The 26645-nt window shown below is 39.2% G+C and overlaps 1 protein-coding gene and 1 long non-coding RNA gene across 5 annotated transcripts in view; both read left to right on the top strand.

Moving 5' to 3' along the window:
* The window catches only part of LOC132535287 (uncharacterized), a 422795-nt gene that overhangs the window by 277572 nt on the left and 118578 nt on the right, over positions 1-26645 (top strand). The window lies entirely within an intron of this gene.
* Positions 1-26645, top strand: part of STK32A (serine/threonine kinase 32A) — a 171566-nt gene that overhangs the window by 26343 nt on the left and 118578 nt on the right. For 3 of the 4 annotated variants that reach the window (XM_016185286.2, XM_016185287.2, XM_007516361.3), the window contains exons 3-4: positions 16083-16138; positions 17212-17363. In XM_016185286.2, the coding sequence (XP_016040772.1) occupies positions 16083-16138; positions 17212-17363 (208 nt within the window). The remainder of the gene's footprint in view (positions 1-16082; positions 16139-17211; positions 17364-26645) is intronic. The other variant, XM_060180487.1, reaches the window with a different exon arrangement.

The following is a 26645-nucleotide window of genomic DNA, read 5'->3' on the forward strand; positions in this document are numbered from 1 at the left end:
TTTTACAAGCACCATTTGTTGAAAAGACTCTTCTTTCTCCATCTGATATCTGATATTTTGTGCCCCATTGTTAGAAAAGAATGGTCTGTATGTGGAAGGCTTATTTTTGGACTCTCAGTTCTATTCCACTGGTTTTTATATCTATTTTTGTTCCAATACCAGGCTGTTTTGATTATGATAGCCTAGTAGTATAGTTTGAAGTATTCCAAGGTTTTTCCTTGAGTACTTAAGCATGTGCTTGTGACAACTTGCAGAGAGGGAACAGAAAGGAACTCTGTGGAGCCAGGGACATATTTAGGTGTATACTCTTGTTTTCAGCCCCCACTCCCCACTTGCAGGGGAACATTACACAAGCAGTGAAGCAGGTCTGCAGGTGTCTATCTTCCTCTGTCTATCTCCTCCTTCCCTTTAAATTTCTCTTTGTACTATCAAATAAAAATAAAGAAAAAAGGGGAGTATGGCTGTCAGGAAGGGTATATTCCAAGTGCTAACACCAAGCCCCAATGCTAACTCAGGTGACAATAAAAAAAATAAAATAAAAGAGTTCTGTTCATGGCAGGTAGGGAGACATAGTCATTGACAAATATTTTCGCTTTGATTGCTAAACCCCACGGCTACTACCTTTATGACCTTAAGCAAGTTACCTACTCTCTTCAGGTCTGCATTTTGGTCATCACCGGAGTTTCACTGCTTTAAGCTTACTTTTTTTTCAGATTAAAAAGAAAGTGACAAACACAGATACAGATAAAGAGACAGAGGGGGAGAGAAAAGATAAGACAGTACCAAAGGTGACGCTTCCCCCAGTCTGGAGGGGTCCATACTTCAACCTCAACCTGAGTCACATGCATGACAAAATAGGCACACTTATCTTACTGACCCAAGTCTACCCTCTCTTCTCAATTTCTCTCTGTCTCTATCCAATAAAAAAAATACTTGGGGCCACCCAGTGGTGCACCTGGTTAAGCGTGCACATTACAAGGACCCGGGTTCAAGCCCCTGGTCCCCATCTGCAGGGGGAAAGCTTCATAGGTGGTGAAGCAGGGCTGCAGCTGTCTCTTTCCCTCTATCTCCCCCTTCCCTCTCAATTTGTCTTTGTCTCTATTCTATAATAATAAACAAATAAAAAATTTTAAATAATAAGTTTAGAAGACATTTTACTGTTAACATGAGATTCACAAATAGGACCCTGAGGAATCCATGTTATGATGTTTACACCAAAATTATTTGTAAATTTACTTTCTTTTATTTCCTTGTCCAAAGTACCATATATTAACCAAAAGAAACCCCTGCCATCCCTTTACATTTAATAATGTTTTTTTGCACTCATATCTAGCAATTAACAGTGCTTTTTGGTAGGTTTTGACACAGAAAACTTCAATACAGTAAATTCTATATTGAAAACACACTGCTGAGACAGATAGACAGATGAAAAAAAAAGACTCATACATCAAGGAGTGTTTCTTAGATATGTCACTTTCTTTAGGTTATCTCACTTGCATTTCAAACTATGAGGAAAGTATCAGCTGTGCTGATTCCCAGAGCAGAGAATTGAAATGCTGAAAGGTGAGAAAGTCTGCTCAGGTTCAGACAAATAGGAAGAGAGAGCTAAAATCACCACCTACTTTATTTCACCTCCAAAGCCCAAGGAAGGCTTACATTTGACAATTATCCATGCTTTATGATAAACTTTTTAGAATTATGTGTCTCTTTAAACTGTAAATTAATGTAATAGTACATGACTTCAATATTAAGAACATTGAAAAAATAGAAAAGTAATTAAATATTAATCCTGGGTACCTTTAGACTGTTTTCTCTACTTTTTAATACCCAAAGTATACAAACTTTCTTTCTATGTATATAAATAACTTTCATTGTGAACAAGAAGTTGAAATTCAGATAGGTCATGAAATGTACTAGATATCTTCTTAGAATCTTTTTATTATCATAGATGTCTTTTTTTTTTTAATGAGAATCCTGTGTGTGTGGGGGAGTGCATCTGGTTGAGTGCATGTTCTTTTTTAAATTTCTTTATTGGGGAATTAATGATTTACATTCGACAGTAAATACAATAGTCTGTACATGCACAACATTTCCATCATATCAAAGATTGAAAATTGAGTATTCCAGTGTCTTCAATCTTCTGGAAGACTTTTAAAAGTAGTGGTAGTAGTTCTTTTTGAAAGTTATGTAGAGTTCATTTGTAAAACCATCTGGTACAGGACTTTTATTCTTGGGAAGGTTTTTGATAACTGTTTCAGTTTCCTTAGCTGTGATGGGCCTGTTTATATTACCTAGTTCCTCTTTATTAAATTTTGGAAGTTCGGAGGTATCTAGGAAATCGCCTATTTCTTCCAGGTTCTCTAGCTTGGTGGCATATAGTTGTTCATAGAAGTCTTGCATGATATGTAGAATTTCTGCAGTGTCTGTTGTGATAGCTCCTCTTTCATTTGCGATCCGACTTATTTAGGTCTTCTCCCTTTTTTGTTTTGTGATTCTGGCTAAAAGTTTGTTGATTTTGTTCACTCTTTTAAAGAACCAACATTTTACTTTTGTTGATCTTTTATATGGTTTTCTTATGTTCAATGTTATTGATTTCTGCCAAAACTTTAGTGATTTCTGTCCTTCTGGTTGCTTTATGGTTCTTTGTTTTTCTTCTTCTAGGTTTTTAAGATGTGCAATCAGGCAGTTTATTTATACTTTTTATTGTTTCCTAATGTATGCTTGTATGGCTATGAACTTCCCTCTCAGTACTGCTTTAGCTGATATTTTGATAGCTTGTGTCTTCATTTTCATTGATTTCTTGAAACATTTTGATTTCTTCCTTTATTTCCTCTTTGACCCAATAGTTGTTAAGTAGTATACTGTTGAGCTTCCACATTTTTGGACTATTACTAATCTTTTGTTGACTGTTAAGTGTTAGTTTAAATCCACTGTGGTCTAAGAAGATGCTTAGGATGATTTCAATACTCTTGAAATTGCTAATGTTGTCTTTGTGGCCTAACATATGGTCTGTCCTTGAGAATGAGCCATGTGGACTGTGTAGAATGTGTATTCAAGTTTCTTGTGATGAATGACTCTGAAAATGGCCAATAGTTCTAGTTTATCTATTTCCTCATTTATCTGCCTTATGTCTTTATTGATTTTTCTGCCTGCATGATCTGTCAAGTTGAGAGAGTGGGATGTTGAAGTCCCCTACTATGACTGTGTTGCTGGTATTATATTGCTGTAGCTCTTTCAGTAGATGTTTGATGTATTTAGATGGATTCTTACTGGGTGCATAGCTGTTAACAATAGTTAAGTCTTCTTGATTGACTGATCCTCTGAGCATTAGGTAATGTCCATCCCTATCTTTTTAAATTTTATTTTAAAGTCTGTCATGTCAGATGTGAGAATAGCTGTTCCTGCTCCTTTTTTGTGGGCTGATTGGCTTGTATGATAGTTTTCCATCCTTTCACTTTGAGTCTGTGTTTGTCTTGTTGAGTTAGGTGGGTTTCCTGTAGGCAGTATATTGTTGGGTTGTGTTTTCTGATCCATCTTCCTACTCTGTGTGAATTTTAATAAGTGAATTCAGGCCATTGACATTTATTGACACAAAAGATAGAAGATATTTTAATGCCATTCTTGTAGAGTTTTAGAGTGTTCTGATATATGGCCTATTTATGGTGGTCTGGCTGTTTATAGGAGACCTTTCAGAACTTTTTTCAGGGCAGGCTTGGTGATAGTTGATTCTTTCAACTGTTGCTTGTCTGAGAAGGTTTTTATACCTCCATCTAGTCTGAATGACAGTCTTGCAGGATACAGTAGTCTTGGTTGAAAGCCTTTCTCATTGAGTACTCAATAGATATCTTGCTATTCATTCTCTTCTGGCCTGTAGTGTTTGTGTGGAGGAGTCTGCTGCTAATCTTATTGGTTTTCCTCTGTAGGTGACTCTTTGTTTTTCTCTTGCAGCTTTCAGGATCCCTTCTTTATCCTTATTCCTTTCCATTCTAAATATTATGTATCTTGGTGTCTTTAAGTCTGGGTTAATTCTGTTTGGGACCCTCTGGGCTTCTTGAACCTTTATGTCTTTTATGTTGTCTAGACTAGAGAATTTTTCAGCTACTATGACCTGAAGAATGCTTTTTCCCTCTCTTTCTTCCTCTGGTAAGCCAATAATGTCTATATTGTTTCTTTTGAAGTCATTCCATATGTCTCTATTGCTTTTTCCGTATCTCTTAATCTCTTTTTGAGATCTCTTCTCTTTTAGTTGTCTCTAATTTGTCCTTGATCTTGCTAATTTTGTCTTTAGCCTCATTTATTCTATTCTCTTTCCCCTCTACTGTTTTCTGGAGTTCATCTATTTTGTCACCCTGTTCTGATACTGTTTTAGCTTATACAGCTCATTGTGTTCTTAACTCAGCTACTTCAGCTTTCAACTCCCTAATAACCTTGAGATAATTAGTGTTTTCTTCCAGAATCTCATTTGTTATTTCTGATGACAATTATTTCAAACTATTTACTCACTATTGTGATTATTCCTTTAACTAGTGTTTGGATGTTGACCTCATTATTTTGTGCTTCAAACATTGGGGGGCTTTTAGCTGGACTCTTGTCTGATTCATTTCTCCAGTACTTCTTCTTGTTGGTTTAACCATTCTATATAGTATGTTATGAGGTCCCTCTCTCAGTACTTTTCAAATTACTGATCACACTTGCCTGGAATGGCTTGTGTTTTAGTAAGGTACTTAAAGGGTTCACAGTTGTAGAAATTGACAGTTGTTTCATTTTTCAATATTATTTAAATCCCTGAGTTGGAGCACAGTGGCTCTTTTGTTCTTTTTTCTTCCCTGTAGGCTATGGGAGCCTGAGGGCTTTTAAACTTCTTAGCTTAGTCCCTCACTCCTGACCAAGAGATTAAACAGGATGGGGAAAAGATAATACAGTGGTTATGCAAAGGACTCTCACACCCCAAGGATACAAATTTCCAGGCTCAATTTAGCTTCTCTGCCAAGCTAGGCAGCTCTGCTGGGCCCTGTGAGTTTCTAAACAAGTTTCTTTTATAGTCTGTATGTTCTGAGGCAACTATTCACTATGTTCTCATCAGGAGAACAACATGGAGAGGCTCCCACCACACAGCCACACCGCTAGGCCACCAAGGTGTAGATTTTCTCCTGAGTTTCCTGCTTAGTTCTCTGTCCCTGGATGTCAGCACAGGTTCTCTCCTCTGCTGCTCTAGCCTCTGATGGCAGTAACAATGGAGTCTTACAGTTGCACTTGGTGAGTTTTAGGGGAGTCCTCTCCTCCCTTCAGCCTTTTTTTTGTTGGTTAAACAGACTGGAGGTGGTGCCTCAACTAGTAAACTGCCAGAGTGTTACCAGCCACTTAATCTCTCCCTAGGCTCCTTTCTGTACAGGAGCCACACATATTTGTACTCACCAGTGATTTGGTGGGTTCCGGAAGCCGGTCTAGTCCTGCCTGGTTGTGGTCCCAGATCATCTCCTTTGGTATTCCTAGTTAACCCGGGAGAGGAGAGGAGAGGAGAGAAACCCAGGTGTAGCTGCTTCATAGCCCCGCTTCCCCTAGATGTCTTTTAATTTTTTTTTTCCTCCAGGGTTACTGCTGCGGCTTGGTGCCTGCACTATGATACCACTGCTCCTGGATGCCATTTTTTTCCTTTTTTTTTTTTTGCACTTGTTGTTTATCATTGTTGTTATTAATTGCTTTTGTTGTTGTTGCTGTCATTGTTGTTGGATAGGACAGAGAGAAATTGAGGGGAAGATCGAGGGGGGAGAAAAAGATAGACACCTGAAGACCTGCTTTTTTTCTAATGAAGTAACCCTCCTGTAGGTGGGGAGCCAGGGACTCAAACCGGGTTCCTTATGCTGGTCCTCATACTTCATGCTCTGCACTACCACCTGGCCCTGTACAGTCTTTAATTTTTTTTTTCATACATGCATTATTTTTTGAATCTGTCGTTTATCTTTTTACTATGGTAATGATGATTTTTTAATTGAAAATCTTGGCTTTACAAGGTATATAATTTATCCATCCTTTCCCTCATTCTCTGTCCTGTTTAGGAAAGCTTTGCCTATACCAAGGAGAGACTACTCAATCTTGTTTCCTAGAAGCTTTTTTGTTTCAGCTTTCCCACTTAGATCTATAATACAGGGTCAAGATTCACTTTTTCCCCATAGAGATGTTTAATTAACCTAACACCAATGATTCCAGGGTTTATCAGCACTGTTTCTCAGCAACACATTACTCATCAGTCAAGTTTCCATGTATCTATGAGTGTCTAGACTTTGCTCTATTGATCTACTTGTGTATTTTAACACATTTCTTTCATTTTTAAAAAACATTTTTATTATCTTTATTTATTGGATAGAGACAGTCAGAAATTGAGAGGGGTGCGGGAGATAGAGAGGGAGAGAGACAGAGAGAACCTGCAGCCCAGCTTCACCATTCGCAAGCTTTCCCCCTACAGGTGGGGACCAGGGACTTGAACCTGGGTCCATGTGCAAGGTAATACGTGCACTTAACCAGTTGTGCCACCACCCAGTCTCTTTTCACACATTTCTCACACCATTTTAGTTACTTTAGCTTAGACTAGTAAAATAATCCAGTAATGTAAACCATATTTCCTGGACTATTTTGATTATAAATGGGCCTTTCATATATCTTTTTTTCCCTTCACTAGGATTATATTTGCAGTTCGGTGTCTGCATGATGAGTCTGTCACTCCTGGTGGCTATTATGTCCTTGCTTCCCCTTTTTATTTGACAGAACAGCGAGACATTGAGAGAGATGGATAAAATAAGATGAGGGAGAGACACCTATAACACTGCTTCACTGCTCATATAGTCTTCCCCCTGCAGGTGGTAACTCGGAGCTTGACCTCAGGTCCTTATGCATGGTAATATTTATGCTCAACTAAGTGTGCCACTGCCTGGCCCTCATTTATCTTTTTTTTTTTTTGGTGTTTGTTTGTTTTACAGCCAGGGATTTGCAACTGTGCAGTTCCACTGCCCCCAGCAGACTGTTTTCCAGATAGAGGATAAGAGGGGGAGAGAAACAGAGGACAGAGACACCACAGCATTGATCCACTATATATAACGCTTCTACTTTATGTGCTGCCCCATGGGGTGGCCATGGGCTCAAACAATGCCCTTGCCCACGATAAAGTGTGTGCTCTGGTCTGGGTGAGCTACCTCCCACCCCCTCATATATCTGTAGAACTAGGGTCCTGATACAATTCTCTCACGGCAAGATTTTCTAATCTTTCATCAAAACATCAATTCTTCATCAAAAGCCACGTCACAATATTCTTTTCTCTGTCCAAGGGTCCATAGAATCTTACTACAGTAATAGATGTATGCTTTAATTTCTCTATTTTTTAATATTTTATTGATTTATTTATGATAAAAACAGACATTGAGATGGAAAATGGAGATAGAGATGGGGAGAGAAAGACACACCTACAATACAGCACTGCTTTAGTACTTATGATGCTTCCCCCCCTATAGGTGGGGACTGGGGGCTTGAACCTGGGTCCTTTTGTGCTGTGATATGTATACTCAAAACAGGTGTGCTACCAACATGCCCTGATTCTCCCCCCTCCCCCAAGGTATTGCCCAGCTCTGACTTACTGTGGTGCTAAGGACTGAACCTGGGACTTTGTTGTTTCAGGCATAAAAGTCTCTGCATAGCCATTTTGCTCTCTCTCCAGGTCTAAGCTCTTTTTATTTCTTCATCAAGTCCCTAGCAGAGTCCTGGGCACAAAGATGTTCATGGAACTTTTATCAGCTTGATTTGCTAGTAAAAACTATGACTCCTGGAGAAGTGACTGTAGCTCACCCACCTTGCATGTCCTCAGAAGGTGTAAAAGGAGCCTGTGTCACTCTCTACCTGAGAATGCAGCGTGATGGTGAAGCAGTTGTCTAATTTGTGGAAAACCCTAGCGTTCCCCCAAAGAACTGTACTTAACCAGAATGTCAAATTTCTGTCCTTTATTTTCCCTTTCTTGCCAAATCATGCAATGTTCATCCTTTAAAAATGTGCAGTATTATGACAGCAGAACTTTGAATAGGACTGATTCCATCTTTGTTCCTTTTCTTCAAAGACTTTGCAGTGCTAACAAGACAAGTCTGCTCTGACCTCCACTGATAATTATTCCTCAGTTCTTGGGGCTAAGGGGTGAGTTCCATCCATGTCCTTGGATAGTGAGTGGTTGTGACGTTAATGGGGCGAAGAGCAGTAGTCGATCACTTGCTAACTCAAAAGTTTAGTAAGTCCTCGTTCTTGAGGTGTTTAAGATATAAATCCAGGGTCTGGAAAAATAGCTTACTTGGATAATGGTAGAGCCTAGCCCCCAGTGCAATGAAAGAAGCTTCAGTGCTATGGAATCTCTCTCTCTCTCTCTAAAAATGCGACTGCAATGCCTTCAGAGAAATTTGAAGTTGTATTTTAGAACAACATTCAAATGGAAATTTTCTTGATTCCCTGGCTCATTAAGAAGTTTTTTCTTAATAAGTTGTTTGTAAGCCATTGTTTCTGAGGCATCAATTATAAATGATGACATGCTAGGAAATCAACATGAGGGAAAATTGTTTCAAAAATGTTCCTCTAAAGTGACCTGTTATCTGAGAACTTTGCAGATGGTACTTCATTGTCTCCCTTCTCTACTTAACAAGTTTTTATTATGTATTTACTGGACATCTCAATCCAGCTTCATGAAAGTTATGTTCTTGGTTGTGTTAGTCCTGTGTGAAGTATCAGCATTATTTTGTCTAATGTTTTAAAAACAAAAGTGACGGGTCCAGGCAGTAGCATACCTGGTTAAGTGCTCATGTTACAGTACATAAGGGCGAAAGTTCAAGTCCCTGGTCCCCGCCTGCAGGGGACAAGCTTCACGAGTGGTGAAGCAATGCTGCAGGTGTCTTTCTGTTTCTCTCCCTCTCTATCTTCCCCTTCCCCTCTCAATTTCTCTGTCTCTAGCTAGTAAGTAAGTAAATAAATAAATAAGTAAGTAAGTAAATAAATAAATAAAATATATTTAAAAAAAAGAAAAGTGACATTCTGGATGGATGCCAAGGTGACTCCTCTAGTAACAACAATAATGATCACAATGATAATACATATTATATTAATGCACATCAATATAATATTAATATTACATTAATGTCATATTAACATTAATATTTATCAGTAATTTCTATTGAATAATTATTTATACTATTAATCAATAATTTTATGTTATATAAATTATATATGTATGTTAAATATATATTTATATAAAATATGTAGCTATTTATATGATCGATTTATATTATACTAATATAAATTAACATTATAAATTTAATATTAATACATACTAAATTTATATTCTCTGCAAAAATAAATGATAAGTGCCTTAGCTATAGCCTTTTTCTTAAAGCCTAGTCTTCAACATAAACTTAGAAGGGACACTGTATATGATATTATTTTTAGAGAGAAAGATGAAATTTCAAACATTAAATAATTCAAAATTCAGAGTTAGGAAGGAGCAAAACCAAAACCCCAATTTAGAGAATTTTATGCTTTCACTCTCTATGATGTATTGCAAAACTTTCAGAACTCATCTATACTATGAAGTCATGGGTCTCACAGTCCCCAAAAGTCAGTTTTAAGTCCAAATGCTACTCCCAAAAGATTTCACTTTATTGAAGTCTCTGTAACTCACCCGCAAAACAGCAATAATACAGCCACTTCATGAGTTTGGGGTGAGGATCCTACAAGATGATGTATACAATGTGCCTGGATAGTTGCTATACATACACTTAACAGTTAATGTGGGTTTGGAGAGAGACTCACCAGCAGTGACTTGTGCCTTATGTGCAGCCCAAGCTCAAGCCCCAGCACCACATGGGAGTGCCACTACCAGGGGAAGTTCTCAGGCTCTAGTGTCTCCTCCTTCCCTTCTCTTTCTCTGTCTCTGAAAAGATTCACACATGCCCCACATGCATCTACAAAATGAAAAAAAAAAATGTAATTACCACCTGTGACCTAAGATGTGGCATTCTTCAGGCAACAAAGAGCACTTATTACTTACTTACAGACACTAGTAGCAATTTTATTTCCTACTCATGCTGACATGGACAATGGTTATTTGACTTAATCCACATATAACTACTGTGAGTTCCTCTAGCACCTGGATGGGTTGCTCAGTGAACATGCCTCTCTTATCCACTTGGCCACCTATTGGAGTCTTTCCTATTCTTTTTAGGGAAAAAAATGTATTATCTTTATTTATTGGGTAAATAAAGTTAGAAATCAAGAGGGAAGGGGGCTATGTATATATATATATAATATATATATATATATTATATATATATATATTATATATATATATATATAGAGAGAGAGAGAGAGAGAGAGAGAGAGACAGAGAGAGAGAGAAACAGACGCCTGCAGCCCTGCTTCACCACTCACAAAACTTTCCCCCTGTAGGTGGGAACTAGGGGATCGAACCCGGGTCCTTGCACACTGTAATGTGTATGCTTAACCAGGTGCACCACCACCCGGCTCCAGGAAATTTTTTTATTAACAATTTAATAGTGATTTACAAGATTGCAAGATTACAGGGGTGTATCTCCAGATTTCTGTGCTCCTCCTCCACCCCCATGATAACCACCATAGTTCTCACAAAGTCTTAGACACAGTTTGGTTCCATTTTATTTTGTTTTCTTTTTTTCTTTCTTTTTTTTACAGGTTTAGGTTTCTCAATTCTTCATATTCCACACCCCATCTGGCAGTTGTCTTTTACCTCCTTCCTTCACTAAGTACAGTCACCTTTAGTTCCATCTATTTGGTGCCAAAGGATACATTAAAATGGAAATATTTTATGACTCACCAATACCGCTCCTAAAATATACCCAAGGACATGAAAACACCAGTTTGAAAGGATACATGAGCCCCTATGTGCACAGCTGCATTAGTCATACTAACCAAGGTGTGGAAGCAACTTCAATAGACTGAATAAAGAAGTTATGGGAAGGGACCAAGCAGTGGTGCACCTGGTTGAGCACTATTACAGTGCACAAGGATTCCAGTTGAAGACCCCTGCTCCCCCACCTGCAGGGGGAAAGCTTCATGAGTGATGAAGCAGGGCTGCAGGTGTTTGTCTGTCTCTCTCCCTCCCTATCTTCTTCTCCCCTCTCACTTTCTCTCTGTCTCTATCCAATAATAAATAAATAAATATAAAAAGACAAATATTCAGTGAAATATTACTCTACATATTCTTCAAGGCTTAATTGAAATGCTGCCACTCTTTGAAGTTCTTTTCTCCAAGCAGACGTTTCTCACCCCTTAGAACTCCTTAGGCTTTTATTGTACCAAACAGTGATTTCAAACTAAAGTCTCCTAAAATTGGTGCCAGTTAGGTTTCCTCACAATCCACACCCTTTAACCCACTGAGTTAAGTGAAATACAGAGTCCCAGGCCTTACCCCCAGTGTCACATTCAGGTGAGGCCCATGAACCTATCTTCCTAAGTGTTTTGTGTTTTTTTTTTTAAATTTTTTTATGGGAAGACACATATGGGAAACATTGTATGACCATTCATGTGATTTTTAACACATATATATCACTTTATATAGTTATGGTTCACATACATATCCCCCAACCCCACTACTTCAAAGGAGAATGTTTCTATTTGGAATAAGATTATTTTTTAGACGTAAGAATTTAAACTTTTTTTCCCATATAAATTAATGTTAACATCTGCATAAAATGGTTTTTGCTGAGACCTCAGAATTCTGTTATTCTCCACCAAAAAGGAGTATCAGTAGTACAAATTAAAGAAGTTTAGGGCCAGCAAAGTAGTTCACTTGAAAGTACATTGCTTTGCCATGTGAGAGACCCAAGTTTAAGCCTATCCCCTCACTGCATTGAAGGTAGTTTAAGTGCTATGGTATCTCTCTTTCTATAATAATAATTATTATTTATTAATTATAACTGACATTAATTTAAAGAAGTAGTTATCCATAATGTAAATACTTGACATATGTCAACTTATTTCACCTTCATATAAAATATGTAAGGTAGATGTTATTTTCATCCTTACTTTGTAGATGACACAAGAGAACTGATAACTAAGTCACATGCACAGTTTACCTGCATACTGCCCAAGTTTGAGCTCAGTTACCATTGAATAGGTCTCCAGATTCCCCCAGTCTCTTACCAAAAAAATTTTTCCTGAAGTGATAAAGTCCTGATGACAAGAAAAAAAGTTAAGGGATGGTGGTGTAAAGGAGACAAAAAGAGATATAAGGAGTAAAAGAAGAAAGGAAGGAAGGAAGGAAGGAAGGAAGGAAGGAAGGAAGGAAGGAAGGAAGGAAGGAAGGAAGGAAATAGATGACAGAAGAGAGAATAGAAGTAAACTATCAAGATTGTACAACTATTGGTGTGGGATTTGAACTTGGGTAGTCTCTCTCCAAGGACTTGGGAGACAAAGCTTTTTGTAAAGGTCCAAATATTAAATATAAGTTTTTATACAATCTAAGCTGTATATCAGAGAGAGAGAGAGAGAGAGAGAGAGAGGGAGGGAATCACATCCATACAGAAGAATGGCAGGCTTCAGGCTCCTTGTCATGTGTGCTTAGCCAGGTGTGCTACCAAGGCAGGCCTCCTACAGGCTTTTTTTATGTGCATCACACATAGTTTGCTGGCCAATGCTGCATGCTGACTAGAGATATGACTACACAATAGTTATGTTGTTCCCTACTCCCTTATAAGAATTTTTGTGTGTCTATAATACAATTGGTTTCTATTGACAAAACAATATTTGTGAGATTTGTTTGTCTTTTCTTTTTAATTGGATGTAGTTGTTGGACATCTCAGAAGGGACTTTTTTGGATAGAATCAGAGTTTTTTTTTTTCTCCAGTCACAGTCAATCTATTATTGACTTTCTCTCTGGGTTGGATTATTATAGATGGAACTGATTCTTAGCAGGAATCCATGCTTTCTTTGACTGACTAGAAATAAAGGCATAAATAAGATGCATGCTCTTTAAAACTTGAGGCCTACCACCTTTCTAGAAGATAGCCTGACATTAATTAAGACAGTTCTTCTAGTCAAAACTTATCAGCAACCTGGCATCTAATCCTTTATCATACTTACTAATGTTTAAAATTACTTATAGATATGGTTCATAAAATAGGTCAATATCAGTGGAACTTCGTGTTTGCCAGGCCCTGGCAGTACTCTTAGAGATTCAGTGTCATAATAGCTTCATAGACAAGACAGCAAATAGAGTAACCACATTTATTGGGTTTGCTCAAAATAAAATCTTGGACTTGCAAATAAATCTTGGCCATTTTTTTTTAACAGCCCCATGGTACATAATATGTAACTCAGCCTCATTTAATGAGTGTGAGGAAATCATCGCTTTAATTATGTCAGTTTGGAAACTGAGAGAAAACGTACAGAAGTGTTTTCCAAGCTAACCACGACTTAGGATAGGAAATATACCCCCCCAACACACATATCTGGATATAGTATGTACCTACCTATATACAGATATAGAACAGAAACACAAATTTCAGAGGCAGTACTACTCTTAAATGCATTTGAGATGTTTCTCGATTTTTTTGGATCCATTTCTATTTGATTTTTAAGCAAAAAAATGCTTTTAATTCTTTCCCTTTTTTTTCTTTCTTTTCTGTGATAGTAACAGAAGGGACTAAAGAGAGAGAGAGAGAGAGAGAGAGAGAGAGGAGCAACACCTGCAGCACTGTTCCACTGCTAATGGAATTTCCTCTCTGTAGGTGGAGTCTGACACCTTGAGCCTGGATCCTTAAATACATTTGATTTTTTAAGGATTTGTTTATACGGTTTTGTTGTTGTTGTTGTTGTTGTTGTTGTTGTTGTGTGTGTGTGTGTGTGTGTGAGAGAGAGAGAGAGAAAGAGAGAGAGAGAGAGAGAGAGAAAGAGATAAAGAAAAAAAAAACGAGGAAAATGCTGATACCAGTGATTGAACTTGGGACTTCTGAGACTTGAGACAAGCTAGTCTGCTGTCTTACCACTAAGATATTCTTCTGGACCCAAACTTTTTTTTTTTTTTGCCTCCAGGGTTATTGCTGGGGCTCATTGCCTGCACTATGAATCCACTGTTCCTGGTAGCCATCGTTTTTTTCATTGTTGTTTTTGTTGTTGCTATTGTTGGATAGGACAGAGAGAAATTGAGAGAGGAGGGGACAACAGAGAAGGGGAGAGAAAGAGAGATACCTCCAGACCTGCATTACTGCTTGTGAAGCAAACTCCCTGCAGTTGGGGACCCAGTTGCAATCCTTGTCCCTGTCCTTGTGAGTGCTCCCAGAACCAGAACCAAACTTTTTTTTAGAGGCAGAGTGTATAAAATTTACTTTATTTGGAAATAGTTTTTAAATTTTTTTTAATTTATTTAAAAAAGGAGACATTAACAAAACCATAGGATAAGAGGGGTACAACTCCACAGAATTCCCACCACCTGATCTCCATATCCCATCCCCTCCCCTGATAGCTTTCCTACTCTTTAACCCTCTGGGAGTATGGACCCAAGGTCATTGTGGGTTGCAGAAGGTGGAAGGTCTGGCTTCTGTAATTGCTTCTACACTGAACATGGGCATTGACAGGTCGATCCATACTCCCAGCCTGTCTCTCTCTTTCCCTAGTGGGGAAGGGCTCTGGGGAAGAGGAGCTCCAAGACAAATTGGTGGGGTTGTCTGTCCAGGGAAGTCTGGTAGCATCCTGCTAGCATCTGGAACCTGGTGGCTGAAAAGAGAGTTAACATACAAAGCCAAAAAAATTGTTGAACAATCATGGACCTAAAGGCTGGAACAGTGCAGATGAACTGTTGGGAGGGGTCCTCCATTTTGTAGATAGCTAGTAGGCATATTTTAGTTATATTTCAAAGGGCCTGTAGCTATACTAGTTCTTTTTTTTTTTTTCACTGAGCCTGAAATCTGATATGCAGGTGGATCCAAGTTATTGTCTGGGGAGGTGATGTCATGGCTGGGAAAAGGATCAGAAAGCTGGATCAGGGAAGAGAGTAACTCCCTAATATGGGGAAGGTGTATAAATACTGTTGACTGGAAACCCCATCGATTTGATGTGGTCTGGGGCCCACATTTAGTTTAGGAGCCTATGTGACCTCTATATCCCAGTAGATCTTAGCTCACATTCTGTGTTCATGAGTAGGAACATTCCAAGCTGGCCCACTATTGACCCATCTTCCTCAGGTGTAGCATAGAGTATGTTGTCCATCCTTCCTTCGGAGGATAGAACATTCTTTACCGTTGCTGATCCAAGTTGAGGGCAAGGTCCTATGGGGGGCCCACAAAAGGGTCTTTTTTGTTGTTCCTGATAGAGATGACCTATAACAATGAAGAGAGGGATGTCAAAGGATATAAATTATGGTGATGCTGAGTATTATACAGCAAATCATAACAAAGGGATTTTTCAAAGTTAACCCAATTACCAAATAATGTGATTATAACAATATCTATTGTCTTCTTGAACCCTAAGATAGCTTTCCTATTCTTTAACCCTTTGGGAGTATGGACCCAAGGTCATTGTGGGAAGCAGAAGGTGGAAGGTCTGGCTTCTGTAATTCTTCCCTGCTGAACATGGGCATTGACAGGTCGATCCATACTCCCAGTCTGCCTCTCTCTTAATAGTCTGTGTTTGGAGCTGCCCTTCCCAACCATTACACCTTGTAAAATGCCATTACATGCTCTGTAAGTCCCACAACTTTGTCCTCCTTAATGTTCAGGGGTATTAATTATCCATATACCTTGTAACTATTTAATCCATAAGACCATCTGTATGAAGGCTTGAGGAGCCTATAGGCTACATTAAAGTGAAGGTTTGGTTTCTTATGTGCTATTACTTTATCCTCTGCACTAAGCTTTATTATTGATACATAGTATTCAAGTAATATGTACTGGATGAATGAAAGGGCATTTTAAGGAAGACTAAAATGTTTTTTATCTGGGTTATGATCACACTACTATCTATTAACTACTGAGTAACTACTAGAGAATAACTGATTATCACTTACAATGTTCTTCTTTTTGTTTGCTTTACAGTCAATTTTGACCACTTTGAAATTTTGCGAGCCATTGGGAAAGGCAGTTTTGGGAAGGTGAGAACCCAAATCATTAACCACCAGCAGAGTTAGCTCAAAGGATATAGAGCCCATGAATATTCAGATTATTGAGTGACTGGAACCACAGGAATGATAGCCCAGAAATTGATTATAAAAATGAATTGTAGTAAACTTATCATCACCTGACACCAACTTTATTGGTAATAAATAACATGAACCTCTAAAATAATTTTACAAAGTACAGAGCCTTGGCTTAGTGTTGTTTACCTTGACAGTTTAGCCATGTCCATTGAGGAAATATATGGCAGGCAGCTACAGAATGAATACTTACTATTCTCAGAATTATTTCATAGTCAAATCTGTTTATGTTGACTAGAATTTAAGACTATCTCTGTACTCCAGAGGACAATTTCAGGATTATGTTCAATCTGTACCAGTAGTACCTGGGTATCGTTATACCAGTTGCCATTATAAAACCTATTCATGTGGGAAAGAAACTACCTTACTTCTATTTTCTTTTCCTTCCTGTTGTATCATGCCATTTCAAAAAACCTCCCATGGAGAAAAATATATATACCCAGTGTAATGTTTTCAAAAGTACCTTCTGAATTCAATTCTTGATGATTATTCTTGCTAGAGACACATTTTGAAAATAATATTTTCACTTTAAATGTGTGGTTTAAAATCACCTGACACCAACTTTATTGGTAATAACATGAACCTCTAAAATAATTTTACAAAGTACAGAGCCTTGGCTTAGTGTTGTTTACCTTGACAGTTTAGCCATGTCCATTTCAATTGCCAAGGCAGAATAAGCATGTCATTGACTACTGAAACATTTCTGACAAGGAGGAAGTTATTCTCCCTAAGATGCTGCACAGTACAAACAAATACCACCACAGAAAGTATAAACAAACTTGCCTAAGAAAGCAGAAATTGGGTATTGACAGGGGAAGGAAGACAATCAAAGCCTTGGGCTTACTTTCACATCAAAAAATTTGCAAGTGGCTAAGTATCTTTAGCAGGATAAGGAACAAATCTTGTGCTGTCTGTCCTTGCATAGTCTACCATCTCCCTAATCAGGTCCTTATTCTGGTTTGCACTATTAGGTCTGCATTGTACAGAAGAATGACACTAAGAAAATGTATGCCATGAAGTACATGAACAAACAAAAATGTGTGGAGCGAAATGAAGTAAGAAATGTCTTCAAGGAGCTTCAGATCATGCAGGGCCTGGAGCATCCTTTCTTGGTCAATTTGTGGTGAGTGGTTTTCCTTCACCTCTTAATGGAAACACCCACATTGATACCATAAATGCTGTTGTACATTTAAACATCTTGATTTCTGGTTGTATTTTTTTAAAACATATTTATTTATTTATTTTTTGTTGCCCTTATTGTTTTTATTGTTGTTGTAGTTATTATTATTGTTGCTATTGATATCATTATTGTTGGATAAGACAGAAATGGAGAGGAGGGGAAGACAGAGAAGGGGAGAGAAAGACACCTGCAGACCTGCTTCACCGCCTGTAAAGCGACTCTCCTGCCATGTGGGGAGCCTGGGCCTGGAACCAGGGCCTGACTCCCTTCTGGTTGTATGTTTATAAAACCCTCAGTCTTCCTGAATTGTCTCTGTTCTCCTTGATTTGACTTTATAATGATACAGAATTTATATGTACTTGTTATCACTATATACTGCCTAATTCCTCTTTCATAGTTGCCTTGTCCTGAAGGTTAGACATTTCTTTAAAAAACATTGTTATTAAACAGAATGACAAGAGACCTGAGAGATAGCTCACCAGATATCTTATCATTTACCATACATATGTCCTAGGTTCAAGTCCCCACACCACATGGAAGAACACAGCATGGGGGAAGCTCTGGTGCTGTGTTGTCTTTCCCAGTCTCTTTCAATCCTTACCCCTTTATTTAACTGAAAAAGCTATCCACGGGGGAGGGGAGGCTGGGTGGTAGCACAGTGGGTTAAAGGCACATGGCACCAAGCACAAGGACCTGTGTAAGGATCCTGGTTTGAGCACCCTCAGCCCCCCACCTGCAGGGGCGTCACTTCACAAGCAGTGAAGCCAGGCGTGCAGGTGTCTGTCTTTCTCTCCCCCTCTCTGTCTTCCCCTCTTCTCTATCCTATCCAACAGCAACAACAACAGTAACAATGCAATAACAAGGGCAAAAGGATGGAAAAAATGACATTCAGGAGCAGTGGATTTATAATGCAGGCACTGAACCCCAGCAATAACTCTGGAGGCAAAAAATAGAAGAAGGAGAAGGAGAGGGAGAGGGAGAGGGAGAGGGAGAGGGAGAGGGAGAGGGAGAGGGAGAGGGAGAGTGAGAGTGGGAAGAGGAGGGAGAGGGAGAGGAAAAGGGAGAGGGAGAGGGAGAGGAAGAGGGAGGAGAAGGAGAAGGAAAAGGAGGAGAAGGAGAAGATGGAGAAGAAGAAGGAGGAGGAGAAGAAAAAGAAGAGGAGGAGGAGGAGAAAAAGCTAGCCCCAGGAGTGGTAAAATCACATGAGCATGAAGTTCTGACACTGCCCCCCAAATAAAATAAAACAAAATGGCTGATAGGTTGTGGATTCAGATGCTTCCTATTGGAGACTTTTTTTTTTTAGATAGAGACATCAAGGCAGAGAGAGCTAGAGATACATAGCTAGATAGATAGACACACACACACACACACAGAGAGACAGAGAGACAGAGAGAGACAGAGAGCCTCCACATTCCTTCAGTGTGATGGGGGCTGGGTTCAAATTTGGGTCAAAATCATGGCAAAACAGTGCATTAACCAAGTGAGCAATTTCACTGGCCCTCATTGGAGCCATTTATTTTCCCCACTAACTGTTAGACAGGGACTTTGATCCAGTGTGTGGTATCACTGGGTGTCATAAGGTTGACCTTTAAGACCTAGACAAAGCACTTTCTCTTTCAGATGATTGGCAGTAAAACTGGTTTCCTACAAGATACTTAACAGTCACATCTATGCCTGGGAGTTAGGACAGAACAGGCATCACCATTTTTACCAAATAAATTTTAATAGAGATGGCACAGCTAGACATTAAATGACTGACCTGTTCTCAAGACCATTATCATAATCCAAGGTTTTGAAAGCGGTGGAGAAGCTTGCATTATCTATTACTGTCTGCTTTTCTCTTATGCTTAGAGGTCTTTATGTGGCTGGCCCACTTTGCTCTCCATTTTAATGCACCCATTATGTTAAGAGCTAGTTCTTAAAAGTTAATTTACTATGACTGCTATTTAAACATGCATACCAAGCACTTCTTACTTACTAGCAAAGTCAAAAAAAAAAAAAAAAAAGAAAAGAAAAAAAGAAGCTTTGTTCATAAAATACCAATGGGAAGATAATTAAAATGTCACTGTGTTTAGGGGGCCTTCCTCTGGAGGAATCAGAGTATAAAACTTGATTTCCTCCATCTTTAATTAATACAGTTGCTTAATGTACAATTTGCTCAAAGGCATTATGCCACCTTTTAAAGGAAGATGGTTCTGTGTGACTAGGAAATAGGTCTATTATAGCTTATGCACTACTCAGCCATTGTAGAGTATAATTTTGCTTCAGTGTCAGTGGATTTAATCAGCATCTCTAAAGTGGCCTATTCAAAAGGCTGCCATGAAGAAGAGTTAGAAGGAACGCTGCACTTTCTTCTCCACCCTTTGCAATCATCAAATTGCCTCTGCCTCCCACCTCCCTGAGAGTGACAGGTGCTCTCTCTTCGTGGCCTCTTTTTGTTTATAGTCACATTCCCTTCTTCAAAAGTTCAACCCACTGACTTTTCTCTTTCTAAGACCAGGAATCATTTGTAAAGACTGACTTGGCAGTATGCCCATTCATTCTTATTAATCTTGCATGGTAGGCAAACTGGATTCTAATTCTATTTCCTTTTCTTCTGTATAACATGGGTGTTAAGAGACTTTGCTATCTGCAAACTTGGTATCATTCTAGTTAACTTTCTGTTCTCCTTGCATGCTGACCTGATGGTATAGTGACAAATGTCCAATTGTAGGACATAGGGAGAGAACATGTCTGATTGTCCCTCTAGGTTCTTCTTGGGTTGCTCCAGTAATCAAAGCAGCACCAGACAGATGAGCATGAGAAAAAGACCAATTTAATTACATATGTATGGGGAATCTACACAGAGAATGAGAGTTCTAATGTGAATGAGGATCCCAGTTTTAGTGATGTATCTGGAGCCAAGGGATGGGAGGAGAGCCCTGGACTCTAAGGGGGAAGGGATCATATGCTCAGGAGAGGCTGACTCATATGACAAAGACCAGCTGCTCTGAAGTTGCATGCTTGCCCTGCCATTTAGATAGGTTTCTCTGACAACAAGATTATTCCTGGTAAGAACCCTGCTTCTGTGTAATATACCAATTTTTATTTCGCTATGTAGTTTGTGGAGTGGCATACATTTCGCCTGACCCTGTATGGCTTCTGTTAACCTCAGCTGAAAATAAACTGCATGACAAGTGACATGTGTTAGGAAAGCCTATTCCTTTTCTTCTCACTTCTCATGCTGAATCTCCCCTATGGAAGCTAAGCACCACAAACACTTCACAAGAGAGAAGAGCCTCCCATTCCCCTCAGTAATTCTAGTGCTGCATTCAGAACCCCAAACTGGGAGAGAAGCATTCCTAACACTACAACAGAAAACCTTTTCATTCAAACCTGGAGCTTAAAGTCTCCAGGAAATATACCAATTCTTTCTAATAAGAGTTTCCTACTTTAGCAAGTGCAATCTAGAAAATGTAAAAGTTCTTTGCATGATGTTTAAGTGCCTTGTGATGTTTCTGGAGGTTTGTCTGTAATCTTTTCTAAGCCTTATTTGCTATGAAGCAGGATTAATGTGTGAAACCCTGGCTGCTTTTATGAATGAAATTGGAAAGTTCTGTGCCCAGTGTTTAGCACATAGAACGTTTTTTCAAAATGGTAGTTGTTTCCTGTTTGTTCCATTAAATTAGAGCATTCAGGGAATGTCCATCAATCACAGGCCAGTGTAAAACAAAAAAATACCCTAATAATCACATCTATCATCACACCTTAATCAGCCAATTTCTAACATGTAAAAGTCCAGTTCTGATACTTTGTCTGCAGTTGGTTTTCTGCTTTAGATTAGCCCTATTCATTCCTTCATGTACACATTTACTGATCATCACAAGAAAGCTTTAAATAGGGTTTCCAGAAGTCATACAGGACCACAAGTTAGATTTAAATTACAGGTAAACAACTAATGACTTTTAGTCTCTGTCTCAAGTATTGCCTGGGATGGAGTTTTACCAGAAAATGATTCATTCTGCATGTATAGTGTATGTGGGCATCTTGGGTTTTCCTTGGCTCAGTCAGACAAACCAAACTGTAACAGATATGCTGGTCATGGAGATGCAGTGGTGAGCTGGGGTGGACAGAACACATGGTTTGCCAGACCTAACTTTGATCTCAGGAGTCTAAGGGTCTTCTCGGAGCACACAAGGAAATTCACCAGACTGAGCATCATAGGGGAGGGGCAACAGGGGTAGAAGAACATTCCAGAATCAAATCCAACCTTTGTAACCTCCAAAGGCTAGTCCCCACTCAGGACCACAGCCTTCAGATGGATAGGCTATGTGTGAAAGCTGCCTGACAAGGCTGGATCCCAGGGAAAGCAAATAAAATCTTCTTGTGAGTGTCTTATGAGGGCAGCTAACAGAGCCCTGGCAACCCACAGCTGCAAACAAACAGACCCCTGATCAGGCCCAGCCAGCCCTTTCCCCAGGTGGCCTGTGTTAATTGAGATTAAGTCTTGCAGCTGCACACAGCTGCTCCTTGGGGCCTCCAGTGTTTTACCCAGGTCTCTCTCCTTTCCTTGAAGAAAAGGTCTGTGTGAGCTCCCAGAAATTAGATGACACAATTGTCTGTTCTAAGTGGGAAGGGTCACTTGCATTGGGAGTATGAGCACCAGAGGCTATTCACAGAATCAGTTTATGATTCTGTTAGAGCCCCATCTTCAAAAGTAATAACTTTCCTTCCTTTTTTTAATGGATTTAAAAATAGTATTTGCTTATTTTAATTTTTATTGGATAGAGATAGAGAGAAATCAAGAGGGAAAGGGGAGATAAAGAGAAAAGAGACACCTAAAGTACTGTTTCACTACTCATGAGGTTTCCTCTTTGCAGGTGGGGACTGAAGACTTGAACTTGGGTACTTGTACATGGTAGCTTGTGTGCTCAACCAGGCTTATCACCACCCAGCCCCAACAACTTCCCTTTTAACTGAGTGACTTTTAAGACCAATCTGTACATTTTTTATTGTTGTTGTGGCTATTATTATTCTTGTTATTGATGTCATTGTTGTTGAATAGGACAGAGAGAAATCAAGAGAGAAGGGGAGACAGGAAGAACGAAAGATAGACACCTGCAGACCTGCTTCACCACCTGTGAAGCAACCCCCCCTGCAGGTGGGGAGCAAGGGGCTTGAACCGGGGTCCTTCCTCCAGTCCTTGCGCTTTGTGCCACGTGCCTTTTGCTTAACCCCACTGTGCTACTGCTAGACCCCCAGCCCCATCTGTATCTTATAAAGAACATGTTTTCCCTATAGATTGGGGGGGGGAGATGTACCTCACACAGTGATGACTAAAAAATTCAGTGAGACCTCTCCCAGAAATGGAACATTTTCTCTGTTCCCGTATCTTCCCTTATAACCAGAGAAGATTCTTACATCAATACATTTAAATATTTGCAATGCTATCCTACATAGAATATGGAAACATAGAAGGCCATAAAGAAAATATAAAATGCCCACATTTTAGCACCCCAAAATAGCTGTCATATATTTAGTTGTTGCTATTGTATCAAATGAGCACAAGCCTTAGTGGCTTAAACTTTTTGTTAGGGAGACAATTGGCCCAAGTTCAAGTCTACACACCACATGGGAGATGTCCTGGCACCAGAGGAAGCTCGGGTGATGCAGTATCTCCACCTTACTCTATGTTTCTCTTAGTGGAAAAGAATCCTAAAGCTGTGGAATCACAAATGCAACATGGGTATTATTAAAATATTTACCCTGAGAAGAAATTCAGAGAGAGGTATGAAGTAGCTTATAGCCTCATGAATGAAGCCCTATTTCCTCACTCTCCTAACTTGGTATTTGTGAAATTAAAGTGATTTTCACAATAAAATTGTTGTTTTCCCTCTGCATTATTATTTAGACTGAAAGCTCACAGATACAATTTCTTGAGAGGCCTTGTGAAGTGTGGTAGTTGAGAATGTTGAGGAGGGAGTCGGGTAGTAGCCCAGTGGGTTAAGCACAGGTAGCACAAAGCGCAAGGACTGGCACAAAGATCCCGGTTCGAGCCCCCAGTTCCCTACCTGCAGGGGGGTCGCTTCACAGGCGGTGAAGCAGGTCTGTAGGTGTCTTTCTCTCCCCCTCTGTCTTCCCCTCCTCTCTCCATTTCTTTCTGTCCTATCCAATGACGACAACATCAATAACAACAATAACTACAACAATAAAAAAAAAGAATGTTGAGGAGGTTATCTTGAATTATCTAGTGCTCTCATAGGAAGAATATGACACTGGTAAACCTGGATAGGTAGAGAAAAGGAGACAACAGTCCAGAGAAAGATCTTTGGAGAGAACAGTGATCTTGTACTGCTGTTCTGTATATAGTTGTTGACTAATGACTGGTGGTTAAGAAACTTTATAAAACATTACTATAACTTTATAATACAAGTGGCCATTTATTCATTTACTTATCAATATTAGGAAGGACTACTTTAATGCAAACAACACAGGGACTATTAAAAAGCTGCAAGGAGATATGATAGTGGGTATGCAGAAAGACTCTCATGCCTCTAGCATCAAACATTCTAAGTTCAAACCCTAGTACCACTAGAAGCCAGAGTTTAGCAGAACTCTGGTTAACAAAAAAGTTGAGCATGAACTCTGGTAAAAATAAATAAATAAATAAATATTAAGTTGACGGAGTCAGGTGGTAGCGCAGTGGGTTAAGCGCACATGGCACGAAGAGCTTCGATCCAACTTAGGGATCCTGGTTAGAGCCCCAGGCTCCCCACCTGCAGGGGAGTTGTTTCACAAGCAGTGAAAGCAGGTCTGCAGGTGTCTATCTTTCTCTCCCCCCTGTCTTTCCCCCCTCTATTGATTACTTTCTGTCCTATCCATAAACAATGACAGCAATAACAATAATAATTACAACAACAATAAACAACAAGGGAAAAAAATGGCCTCCAGGAGCAGTGGATTCGTACTGCAGGTACTGAGCCCCAGCAATAGCCCTGGAAGGAAAAATAAATAAATAAATAAATAAAAATTTAAAAAATTAAGTTGAGCATGACCCAGGAGGTGACACAACGGATAAAGAATTGGACTCTCAGGCATTGGATCCCAAGTTAGATCCCCAGCATCATATACGCTAGAGTAATGTTTTACTGTTCTCTCTCTCAATAAACATATCAATCTTTAAACATTTAAGCTGAGAATTATTAAGCTGAATTCATTTAAACATTTAAGCTGAGAATTATTAAGCTGAATTCATTGGAAAAACAATCTTTTAAAGCATGTGAGGCTATTTTATAGCATCAGAGGTAAAGCTCAAGAAGCTGCTGTCATGAGGACAAGAGACCCAGCAGTTCTGAGAATCCAGATGGCAGAAATGGAGTGACAGGCTCAGAGGAATGAATCAGCACACACCAGCTTTCTAATCTTGTATCACCCACTCAAGGGTTCAAGATGTGGGAGAGAATACAACTGGGCTTTGCTCAGATAACATCATTTGCTCTCAGCTAGGAGAAAGAGTAAAATACTTAACTACTCCTAGGTTATTGGCTTGAGCAATTTTATGAATGACTTTGTCATTCACTGAAATGAGATCTGAGATGAGCAGATTCATTATAGAAAGCAAGAACTCTCAGTTCTGTGAAATTTGAGTTTGAATCTTTGTCTTCCAAAGTTTCTGACTAGGTGGTAAATCCAGAGCTCTACCAAGTCCAGGGTCTAACAGAAAGCAAACACAGGCAATCACTGGCTTATATGCTATTTGAGTGAGAACTTGTGAGCGAACATCTTTGAACAGAAATTAAAGAGAAGAAAATGACTAAAGACTTAAGACATTTTAATAGTTCCAGTAGAGGAAGAATTCTCAGAAACTAGACAAAAAAAAAAAAAAAGAAAGAAAGAAACAGGAAGGTAGCCAGTAAACTCAATCTCGGGTTAACTCGAGAGTGTAAAAGTATTTTGGGGAGAATGAGTACAAACCATTTTAAGTGCTGTTAAGGAGATGAAGAACTTCAGACTAGAAACGATGTAGCTATGTATGGAGACCACAATAGAACCAATAATAATGGAGGAGTAAGAGGCCTACAGAGGAAATAGATTTAAAAAATGGACAGTGAGTAATTTTAGTTTTTAACTGTTGGGGAGGAAAAGAGTAGAATGTATAAAGTGCTTGTGTGTGTTTGGTTTGAGATTTTTCCGTTATCATGAGTAACAGTAATATATTGTCATTTTCTACCATATTCCATTGTATAAATATCCTATGATTTATTTAAACATCTTATCAATATTATGGATGGCTATTTGGGTTCTATCTAGTTTGAGGCTTTCACAAATCATATTGCTATTAGCATTCTTGAACCTTGAGAGCTTGTTTGGAGGTTGCAGCAGGGTAGTGCAGCTACTCATATACCCTCGACCAAAGACCAGCCCATCATTATTTGGAGAAGGCCGTTCTCTTCAACTGGTGAAGCTTCAGGAGGGCCACACAAGGAGCAGTGAGGGAGGGAAGGGACACCCACCTAGCCAGCCAGATCGGCCTAATCCACCCTGGCGATCAATGGACTGACAGAGTTGCAGCCAGGTCACCCTCACAACCACTATTAACATTTTTATTTGTATCTTTTGGCCAACAAAAGTACATTCTTTGTGGAATAAACATAGGAATAAATTCACTGCATCCCAGAACTTATGCAGGTTCTGCTGGCAAACTTTTCCAAAAAATAGTTGTATCAACATCAGCAAAAATATTGCTCCAAGGGGGTCGAGCCGTAGCGCAGCTGGTTAAGCGAACATGGTGCAAGGCTCAAGGACTGGAGTAAGGATCCTGGTTTGAGCCCCTGGCTCCCTACCTGCGGGGGTTGTTGCTTCATGAGTGGTGAAGCAGGTCTGCAGGTGTCTATCTTTCTTTCCCCGTCTCTGTCCTCCCCTCTTCTCTCCATTTCTCTCTGTCCTAACAACGACCTCAATAAAAACAATGATAACAACCATAACAATAATTAAACAAGGGCAACAAAATGGAGAAAAATAGCCTCCAGGAGCAGTGGGTTCATGGTGCAGACACCGAGCCCCAGCAATAACTCTGGAGGCAAAAAAAATGTTGCTCCAAAATTTCATAAACAATCAGTGTTATTAATTTCATTACAGACAGGCATTCCAGTGAAAGTGTGTGAGTATCTTACTGTGGTTTTATTTTGGATTTTCTTAAGATGAGTTTTGGCACATTTTTATATGATTATTGGCTATTTGGAATGT

Source organism: Erinaceus europaeus, chromosome 2 (assembly GCF_950295315.1).
Source record: "Erinaceus europaeus chromosome 2, mEriEur2.1, whole genome shotgun sequence".
Classification (NCBI taxonomy): domain Eukaryota; kingdom Metazoa; phylum Chordata; class Mammalia; order Eulipotyphla; family Erinaceidae; genus Erinaceus; species Erinaceus europaeus.